The following is an 11,005-nucleotide window of genomic DNA, read 5'->3' on the forward strand; positions in this document are numbered from 1 at the left end:
CGGCCCGCGGCCGTCCCCGCTGCTCGCGCCGGCCCGGCCCGGCCCGGAGCTCTCCCGCGCAGGCCCGCGCTGAACGGGGCCGAACGGGACCGGACGCGGGCGGGCGCCGGCAGCGGGGCGATCGCTGCGGCAGCGCGGGCGACCCGGCCCAGCGGCACTGCAGGCAGCCCTCGGCCGCGGCCGTGGGGCGCCCCACCGCAGCAGCAGGGAAGAGCCTGAGCTCGCCCGCCCGCGCCGTGCTCACCGCCGGGCCGGGCCGGGCCGCGCCGCTCTCGGAGTCGGACGGCACCGCCAGAGGCCGAGTCCTTTCCAGGCCTTTCGCCCCGCTCGGAGAAGGCGAGCGCGGCACTACGGGAGCTGTAGTCCTGGGCGGCGGCCGCGCGGCACTATGGGAGCTGTAGTCCTGGGCGGCGGCCGCGCGGCACTACGGGAGCTGTAGTCCTGGGCGGCGGCCGAGGGGCGCGAGGTGCGGGGCTGCGCGGCGGCCGCCCGAGTCCAGCTGCTGCTGGGATGGGGGCGTGCGGGAGGCGCCCTCCTTGCCCGGCAGCGGTAAAGCCCCGGCCTCTCGAGGGCACCTCGAGACAGAGCCGCTGTTGTTCGCGGACTGCAGCCAGAACCGCCGGGTCGGGGAGGGCCTCCCCTGGAGCAGCCAAATCCTGATCAGGTGAGGAGCTCGGCCGGCGGCTTTTCGCCGGCTCCGTGGTGTGTGGTTTGGGGAAGAAGCTGGGGCTGTAGCTGCGAGCAGCAGGCGGTATGACGCGGAAGCACAAGGTAACTGCCTGTCATTTTCCTTAGTAGCTGAAGTCTGTAGCTAACTGGTGACTGAAGGGCATGCTTTCTGCTCCGATGTAATTGAAGAAATTGAAAGTGGTATGAAATGTATTACCGGGAAACTTGCTGTTGTGAGCTACTTAACTGCTGTCGTGGCTTCGTAAGACTTAGCGAGCGCTGGACGTTTCCATCTAAAGAAAGTCGTGGACTGTTGAGAAGAATCCCATTGGCTAGAGGTGGACCCAAAATTCTTCGTTTTTGTACAATAACAGCTTCATCTCTTTGGCACCTTTTGTTCCTGTAGTATAGTTTATTAAAATTTTGCAAAGGAAATCTAATTCAGCCCATGGTAAGAATGGAGTACCAGCCCCTACTGAGAGGGTCTAGCATGCGCAGCAAGGTAAGCAGAACGTTCGTGGTCTCTGAAGATGGATCCTGCAGAAAGTTTTTAGCTTTAACATTGATTGATGATTGCAACATTTTCTTATTTTCACATTTATTTTTAGGTCATGATTAGGCTTGTGAAGTTTTGTATTGTCCTTAGACTGCAAACTGTGTCATAAAACAGAAGCTGTAAAAGCACGTTTTCCGATTCTTATGTTCTTATATTGAATGTTAAACCATTTTTTGTTTGTGGCCTATTTCTAAAATGAGGTGGAACTGATAACGCTGTTGTCCATACTCTAAGAAGTCTGGGCTTAAACTCCAATGTGACACAATCTGTGATGGCTGATGAGCAGACTGTTTTGGACATGAACAAAGTGGAGGTGTTACAAAAACATATGATGTATGTTAATGATTCTGGGCTTGTGTCTGTCTCTCTCTCTCCTCCCCCTCCCCCAGTGCTCTCTTCTCACTGTTTTAATGCTTACAATACAATGATATAGTAGGAATACTTTATTGTAATTGTAAAATATAAATCATTTTTAATTATTCATCTGAGTAGAGCTTGAAGTTCTTCACAAAAAGTTATAACCAGCTGTTTAGCAGATCAGGAACCTGTGGTGCAGGGAAGTGGAGTGGCTTGTTCAGGTCTAATGAGTCAATGGCAGAGTTAGGAATTAAATCCCTGTGTTGCTGTTAAAACTGTCAGTGCTACTGTGCTTTTGTAGCTCTCAATCAGGATGATGTTATTTCTTGTTTTTTTTTCAAGACAGAAATTGTGAGTTTGTTAATTCTCATTTGGAGTTATTGTTTCTTTTACACCAAACACACAGTCCTAAAATTCTTTTGTAAAAAACAGAGACCATGAGCAGCATGGCGTGTGCAAAAAGCATTCACGCAGTTAGTAACTGCTGCTGTTCTGAAGCAGTTGTGTATCCTACAACTAATCTGAAAACTTGTTGTGTCTCTGAAGAATGCTAGTGATCATGGCCAAAGTCAGTGTGAAATGTTTTTCCTATTACAGATATTTGAGAGCTTATGTCATTTTCTAACCAAACACTTTCACAGCCTGAAAAAATATGTGGTTACCTCACCAATTTTTGTCCTGGGTATTATATGCATGTGAGCTCAAGGGTCTATCTCTTTTCATCCTTGACATTCTCTCTTGTTCTCTAGTTTCCTAGCTGGACCTTATTTCTGGCTGTTTGCGCCGTGGGAATTGGAGGGACCTTTCAATATGGATATAATGTTTCCATTATCAATGCACCCACCCAGGTAAAATATTGTCTGTTTTGCAGTAATGGAGGTATCCTGTCTAACTGGACCAAGAGGACAAATGCACTTTGACTGTGGTGGCACCGGGTTCCAAAGCAGTATGAAAGATCCTGCTGATTTCCAGAAGGGTTTCATATGAATTTGTGAATACCTCCTATCAGAAGTATTCTGTGTCAGACAGAAGTGCCAGAAATCCCATATAAATAGCTCTATTAAAATCTGCTTTAGAAGGATTAACAGAATAAATAAGATAAATAAGTAACATTTTCCGGTTACACCTGTGACTAATGTAGGCCAGAATACTAAGGATACTTACAGCAGTCCATCACAAGGTAGCTTACTGAGAAAGGCCACCTTAGGCAAAAATGTTGCATCTGTAGGGCCTGAGTACCCATCATAAGTATTTTCACCCACTGGTTGTGAAATATGTAATATGCCAGAAATAGAGGGAGAGTCCAGGAAGTTTGTTCATCTGTGAAGTCTTTGCTTGCTGACTAAGAACAGGAGCCTCTGAGTACAGATATGTGTCAGTTTAAGAGTTTCTAAAGGCAAATTTTAGGATACCAAACATGTACAATGACCATTTCAAAATTTTGACATGTGAATACTGTAAGAAAGGAAGAAGAAAATCAGAGTTGCAGAAGGGCATACATAGAATGCTATGCTTGTATCATCATTTCTTTCTGCTGCAGCATATTCACAGGTTCTTAAATGAAACTTGGATTAGTCGTTATCACATGGAATTAAGTCCAGATTTGTTGACTTTTCTTTGGTCTGTCATTGCTTCTATATTTTCACTTGGAGGTCTTTGTGGAGCCCTTATTGGAGGCAGCATGGCAATTCGGCTAGGCAGGTGAGTTACATAGGCAGGCAGACACAGAGCATGTTTTCTTTTCCTACCTTTTCATTGGGATGTAAAGGAAATCAGTGGAAAGTGGGAGTGGGAAACAATGTACATTAGGTGACTATAAATGTTTTTCACTTCAAAGAGCTTTCTAGCAGAGTTTTCCATTTTGTTCCAACATGACTTAAAAGATGAGCCAGAATGAAAGCTTTCCAGTCCAGTCTTTTCCATTACATTTATTGAAATCTCAGAAAGAGTATGGAAATACTGTATGAAAACACAGGTTCCACATGCACACATTTGATAGTAAGGACATGCTGTGAACTCTGTAACATTTCATAAAAACTCCGTATAGATGCAGCATGAATGGACAAAACCAGACTCCTACCTTGTCAGGCCTTTCTGTCTCGTGTTATCACAGAATCACAGAATTGCAGGGGTTGGAATGGACCTCCAGAGATCATTGGGTCCAACCCCCCTACCAAAGCAGGTTCCCTAGAGCAGGTTGCCCAGGTAGGCATCCAGATGGGCCTTGAACATCTGCAGAGAAGGAGACTCCACAGCCTCCCTGGACAGCCTGTCCAGTGCTCCGTTACCCTCACCGTGAAGAAGTTGCATATTGGTGCAGAACTTCCTGTGCTCCATTTTGTAGCCATTGCCCCTTGTCCTGTCCCCACTGAAAAGAGGTTGGCCAAATCCCACTGTTGCCCACACTTAAGATACTTGTAAACATTAATAAGATCCCCTCTAAGTCTTCTCAAGGCTGAACAGGCACAGGTCTCAGCTTTTCCTCATAAGGAAAATTATGTTTATAAACTTTATAAGGATATAAATTATCCTTATGTTTAGACTTTATTTTTGAGTAAATAGTTGTATCATATTTCATCATTACAAAGTCCATTTTTTTCCCTATCGCCAAAAAGTAAAATATTTTTAAAAACCCATTATTGCTGATTTCTGTATTGTTTTTTTCCTCTTCAGGAAAGGAGCTCTTTTGATGAATAATATTATTGCAGTACTGGCTGCCATTTTAATGGGGATCAGTTTTCCTACTGGTTTGTTTGAGTTACTGATTGTTGGAAGATTTTTGATTGGTATAAATTCAGGTAAATGATTTCCTATTCCTACTTTCAATAAGCTACAGTGAATAATAACTTATTGTTACTGGTGATTCTTTAAGTATTATAATACATCTTTGTACACTGCTTTGTAGATATGATGATCAAAATTTTCTGTTTAATATGGAATCTGAAGGCAGTTCAGTTCATAGAGAAATTAAAAATAAGTCCAATTTTCTGCACATTTTGGTTCAGTTACTCTTTTCAAAGCAAAATCTAGAGACTAAAAAGACTCTAGTGCTGTAATGCTGACCTACCATGATATGACCTGTTTGTAAAGGCATGGAGAACCGTATCTTTGGTGTGGTTGTAATAAGCTAGAATAAGAAGGTGTTTCATTAATGACTGCTCAGTATTATTCAATAAACAGACTATTGTAAAGGAACAAAATGTTCTTGAGCACATAAATCCAGGGTATGCACTGCATAGCATATGCTTTGTGGAAACAACAACAAAAGTACAATCTATTAATAGGAAAATGTTTCTCCATTTACTTGCAGGTATTGGGATCTGTGTGCAACCTCTGTATATTGGGGAGGTTGCCCCAAAACATCTTAGAGGTGGCATGGCCATGGGTAGTTCCATCTTTCTGACTGGGGGGATTCTGACAGGACAAATAATTGGTTTGAGGTTAGAATTTTTTTTTCTGCCTACTGTGCATTACTCACATTTAAATAATTGTAATTCCCTGCAGCTCCCCGCAAAACACTCATTGTAGCATTAGTGAATGACTTCATACAGAACGTCTACCTGTAGGAAGATAACTGCTTTTATCTCCTCAGGGAATTATTCTCTGTGTAGGTGAGTCAAAACAGAACAGCACCAGTTAAAGAAGCACATTTAGGCCAAGTTCATATTTTTGCAGTTTCTTGCTGGTGACAAAGAAGTATAAAATAATTCATACAACAGGACTTGAGAACAAGTCCTTGAGAACAAGTTGAGGGCCTCTTAATTTTTATATTGTAGCACAACTGCTGTTTTTGTCCCTTGTGAGATCAGATGAGGTTGCTAGGGACTTTATCCGGTTGGTTCTTGAAAAATTCCAGGAATAGACTACATAACCTCAAGATGAAAAGCCTCTTTCATGAAGTCTGCTAGAAGCTTTCCCCTGCCCTAAGAGCTAGTACCCTGAGTAACAGCTACATTCTTATATTATCTACATTCTTATTTTTTCTCTTCTCTCTTTCAGTCTACCAAAGCCCTTAAACCTTTCCCTTTTGTCTTTATTGCTACCTTCTAAATTAACTGATTTTGCTGGATACTTTAGGTTTGAATAAAGTAGAATATAAACTTTAGACTGCATAACCTAAGGTCAATATTTAAAATGAAATACACTTTCTATTTTAACAAGTTCATATTGCCCACAACACATCATCCTGCAGATTCTAACTTTATCAATTTTAATGATTCCTTTCTATGTAAATACACTTTCTAATTCAATCAACTTTGAATAGGAAGTGGGATCAGATGACCTTGTGTATTCCCTTCTATGGCAAATTATTGTATGATTTTCAAAAGCAAACGGGAGTGTTGGTTCTGACCTTAAAGTGAAGTCCTTAAGTTCTTACGTTCCTGTAACCCTAGAAAATGCTGCTACAACAAATCTGAAACTAGTGCTTGGAACCAACACAGCAATAAGCAGCAGTAAAGCAGTGTTGCTTATTTATTCCCAAGTGAAACCTAATTTCAGAGTGGGTGGAAAGTACTTTCTGAGCCTCCTTCTCTTGAGGTTCACAAGACATAGGTAATTAGTTACAGGGAACAAACATCTTGCTTTCAGTAGTCTTCTGAAGAGTCATCAATAGCTAATTACCTTTTTTTCCTTCTTTTTCCACGCCTCTTCCAGGGAATTACTAGGTGGAGAAATGTATTGGCCTCTTTTGCTATCCAGCAGCTCTTTTCCAGCATTTGCCCAACTTTTATTCCTGCCATGGTTTCCTGAAAGTCCCAGATATCTTCTTATTGACAGAGGTGATGAGCTGAGCTGTGCCAAAGGTAACTTACAGTGTATATACTTTCTCTGCATCTTCAAAAGTGTACAATGAGTATACTGGGTTTCAGATTTTCCTTTTCTTCTTATCAACGCAGCATAGTTACATTGCCTAGTACCTTTTGGCCTATGTTTTTTTGTTTGTTTTTTGTTTTTAGCTTTGAAGCGATTTCATGGCTCTTTGCAGTATCAAAGGGAGATGGAAGACATACAGCAGGAATGTTTTGCCTTGGATGGGGAAAAACCCAGGAAGCCCTGGCAACTATTCACTGATCGCAGTGTGAGATGGCAGCTCATTACTGTGATTGTCATGACTATGGGCCAGCAGCTCAGTGGGATAAATGCTGTAAGATTTCATACTTAAAAACAACTTAAGCAATTATTTAACTTCCATTTATTTTTCAGCCTTTTCTTAAAATGAGGGGCCCGTGTAGAGAATCTCAGAGAAATGGGATAAATGAGAGAGAAAACCTATCTTATTCATGTTTATTAAATTGAAGCACATTTCTTTTTTTTTTTTTTTTAAATTATTATTTCCATGTTTTTGGTATGTAAATTGCTTTGAAGAATGACTTAATTTTTGTGTTTACATCTTTATTCTTCTGAAAAAGTAAATAAAGGTGGATCAGCTTATCCCATGCCATGTAGCTTAAGAATGATGCAACATTATATTTAGTAAGTTGAATAATTATATTTACTTTTATGATAGCAATATATTTACCTAGATGCTAATTTATCAGGTTCTTCTTGCTGTTTAGATCATATTAAAAAGTCACAATATAAAATATATTCAGGAGTATGTTAGTATGAACTTGACTTTGTCTCCAACTGACAATTTATCTATTGGGAATGCTCAATTCTTTTATTCCTTTTTATTTTCTTCCTCCTTTTGTAGATTTATTTCTATGCAACTTACATTTTTGAACAAGCTGGGATCTCAGCAGAAAAAATCCCATATGTGACACTTGGCACTGGAGCTTGTGAATGTCTCACAGCCCTCACCTGTGTATGTACCAATTTCTTCTACCTTCTAGCATAACGAATAACAATGCTTGAAGAACAACTTTGGTAAATATGAGGTTGGTATAGTAATAAAATATTATGTCTTACCCATAGGGTTTACTGATCGACTATGTGGGAAGAAGATATCTTATCATTGGTGGATACCTCCTTATGATCTTTTGGAGCATTGTTTTAACATTCTCTCTGACTTACCAGGTGTAAAGAAGGACTCATTTATATTACATGATATAACTATAAGTGAGTGAAAATCTGTGATGCTCAAAAGAAGCTGGTACATAAGAGCTGCATAGATTTAAGCATCAGTGTAAAAAAATGACAGTTGAAAGATTTGATTGATTCTCCCACTGTATTTCCATAAAGTAAGAGAAAACTCTCAGACAAGACTTGATCCTGTACTTGTTTTAAAACTGAAATTGAGTTTAATGCTGAGGAGGAAAAAAAAAAGCATTGACAAAACAGTGTTTATTCTATCTTTTAGGATGAAATACTAGATAGTGATGATATTAAGCATCAGAGTCCACTTCACTTAACAGGAAAGCAAAATAAAAATATTGTGTGAGTACCGTTAAGGGCTGCACACATTGGCAAGTAGGCCACAGAAGAAGCATCTGTGGTAATTTCTGAGGTTGGAGTAAATTAAGCTGCTAGGCCAGGCAGAAAAAAAAAAAAAAAAAAAAAAAAAAAAGTCAGGTTATAGTCAGAGGCCTAGATTTAATCATTTTATTGTAACTTTTGTAAATTTCTGGGTTTGCTTTTGAATAATGACATTTCAAGCTTAGGTTTGGACTATCTAACACACCTAGTTTCATATACATGTATTTAGTGATCCTACCATTTCTTTACTACGTTGTTGAACTTATGTATACATAATGTGATGAGAAAAATCTGTTTATGCTATGAAAGTGCTTAGTAATGATCCTATGAGTTATCATTATAAAGTACCAGAATAAACACTGACAAAATGTTGGAACTAGTACCAATATATAATTGTGACTTTTTATATTTGTGTACATTTTTAGTCTTAGAGGACTAATTATAAATCTCAACAGAAGTACTAGACACAACTTAGTAAAAATTGAAGTGAACAATACTGACTTTCTCTGAAGCAGTAGTGTTAAGTGCCTTAAGCATCCATGAATGACTGGGTCTTAGTTGAAATAAAATAGCTAAGAGATGTGTAACTGTTAAACTCATTTTTTAAAATGGATTATCAAAACTTAAACTAAAACTTCATTTTTTTCTGTTTCAGGAATTGTACTCATGGGTGCCTTATGTGAGCATGACATCTATATTTGCCTTCATACTGAGCTTTGGGTTGGGACCAGGTATCACACAGTAAAGAATATTTTGAAGTGCTGAACTGTGTCTTGGAGGGTGGAGAGAGAAATGTCTGCAGCTCTGCTGTGTAAGCCAAGCAGTAGCTATTTACTGTATGGCTGCTGATGCTCTCTGGTTAAGGAATCCAAGTGAGGCAGTCTTATCAAAATGGTATAGTTTCAGTCTATGTAGCCTGAAACAGGCTTACAGTGCATTCTTGTCAGGGCCAGCTACGCATGAGACAGGAGTCCTAGTTCTGGCCATTAATTCAGTCAAGTCATACAAGAAGCAAGGGAAAAAAAACTGTTATGCTTTTTAAAGGAATTCTTGCTCCTCGGCAGTTGTGCTGAAAAAGGACTAATTCTTAGAAGAATGCTTACTATGTGGGCAGTAGATTCAGAAAGGTGCTGTTAAGAATACTTAATTTTATTCATTTTTAATAATAGATTGGGATCAACTATTGGTATATGGAAAAGCAACTCAATTTGTCTGGCATCAGAAGTACTCTGCAGATATTTACAATAACCCATGCTGTTTCTGAAACTCATTCCCCCCCCAGGTGGCATAACAAATACCCTGACAGCTGAATTATTTATACAGTCTTCACGTCCTGCTGCTTACATGATAGGAGGGACTATTAGTTGGATTAGTTTCTTCACAATTGGAATGCTCTTTCCCTTTATAGTGGTAAGTTTGCATAACACATTTTCCTAATTGTCTAACCTCCCACTATCTCCTCTCTCAGGTTCCATCAAACTGCTTTTTCTTATACAACATAAGAAACCTTACATACGACTTATATAAACATAAGATAAATAGAAACCCTCATCTGAGCCTAACTAGATTCAGTCCCTCTTAAGGGTATTGTTTTATTTTTGTTTGTTAATATCTAAAGTGTTAAGTTAAAATAGAAAGAATTCATGAGAGGTTTGGATTTAAAAAAAAAACAAAACAAACACACACACAAAAAAAAAAACCACAAAAAACAGAAGGTATCAAAACTAGAAAAAATTAAGAAGATACTGAGATTCAAATAAAACATTTCTTGATAGTTCCCTGTGGTTTTACGTTGGAGTAGAAACAGTACTTGGGGCTAATGGTTTGTATCTTCTTTGAGAGCTCACTAAACTTACATACAGAGAATTCTGTGATCAGAAAAATTGTTAGGAAAAAACATATAGACTTTTATTTCTAGACTAACATTTTGGTTTAGCACTTAAGAGCAAAACATGCATGAAGAACATGCAGCAGAGTATCCATCTCAACTGGATAATCTTTTCTTCTTGGTAGAACTCTGCTTCTGAACAAGAGGTATTTATTTTTCGTATATGGCGCTACAAATTTTCATTCATAAAAAATGTTATGAACCTAAAATATTAGCTAAATGTTACCAACTTAAAATATCTAAATTATTGAAATTTTTATTTTAGTGAATGCTGACTTGCCATTACATTATACACGATTCATATCGTGTATGGTTTGATTTTAAAAATAATGTTATTTCACACTAATTCTGTGCATGCAGTAACACATGCGTGTTTAAACAGTTTAAGTCTCTGGGTGGCAGTGTAAGGGAATAATGGAAACAAAGCATTTTGTTTTCCAACCCCTGGTCATACTTGAAATATGTTGCAATCAAATAAATACAATTTATTTTCAGAAAGGACTGAAGCAGTATTGCTTTCTGGTGTTCTTACTGGAGTGCTCCTTAGTTGCTGCTTTCATCTTCCTCGTAATTCCTGAGACAAAAAACAAGTCTTTTCTGGAAATCAAAAAGGAATTTCACAAGCTTAATTTTGGAGGAAAAAACAAAGAAAAGGAAACAGAACTTTATGAAAGAAGACAACTCCATGATGAATTTTAAATCTGTGTTATTCCACAGCTGTTATAAAACTACTTCAATGAGAACTATGAATGCTGTCCTCTAAATTAGCGATGAACAAGTAGTTTATTACTTCCTCCTGTATATTTAGAGGAGGCTTAATTAAAAGGTGAGTTAATCTTTCTGAAATGCTGTTAAGACAGATACTGATGAAGTGCTATTAAAACATTATATACGAAGACTCGATGTTTAGTTACAACTTGATGTTGTAAGAAATGCTGGTGGAGGTTGATAAATAAATTCCACTCCTCCTGCCTCCAGCAGACTTTGTCAGACAGGCAATACAAATCAGTAGCTTTTATTTCTAATAACCTCACTTCAAATTCAATTATCGAGCATATGTTAATACTTTACTGAATAAAGCATACCTAGTATTCTGAGGCATTAAATCCCAAACATGA

The 11,005-nt window shown here is 39.0% G+C and overlaps 1 protein-coding gene across 12 annotated transcripts; it reads left to right on the forward strand.

Annotated features, from left to right (window-relative positions):
* Positions 1–169: 169 nt before the first annotated feature.
* Positions 170–10,602, forward strand: LOC309884722 (solute carrier family 2, facilitated glucose transporter member 11-like). 12 transcript variants are annotated; one of them, XM_082773948.1, is made up of 13 exons: positions 170–664; positions 796–1,171; positions 1,426–1,558; positions 2,332–2,430; positions 4,256–4,380; positions 4,893–5,022; positions 6,239–6,387; positions 6,541–6,728; positions 7,278–7,388; positions 7,499–7,600; positions 8,655–8,730; positions 9,282–9,409; positions 10,383–10,602. In XM_082773948.1, the coding sequence occupies exons 3-13, from the start codon at positions 1,497–1,499 to the stop codon at positions 10,584–10,586; spliced, it is 1,374 nt and encodes a 457-aa protein (XP_082630074.1). In that variant the 5' UTR covers positions 170–664; positions 796–1,171; positions 1,426–1,496; the 3' UTR covers positions 10,587–10,602. The 12 variants fall into 12 exon arrangements, with proteins under 12 accessions (XP_082630074.1, XP_082630064.1, XP_082630068.1 ...); XM_082773938.1 differs by lacking the exon at positions 1,426–1,558 and adding an exon at positions 3,123–3,283; XM_082773942.1 differs by lacking the exon at positions 1,426–1,558 and adding an exon at positions 3,123–3,283 and having other exon boundaries at positions 799–1,171.
* Positions 10,603–11,005: the final 403 nt, after the last annotated feature.

This window comes from Aythya marila (assembly GCF_965140915.1).
Source record: "Aythya marila genome assembly, chromosome: 17".
In the NCBI taxonomy this organism is placed as follows: Eukaryota; Metazoa; Chordata; class Aves; order Anseriformes; family Anatidae; genus Aythya; species Aythya marila.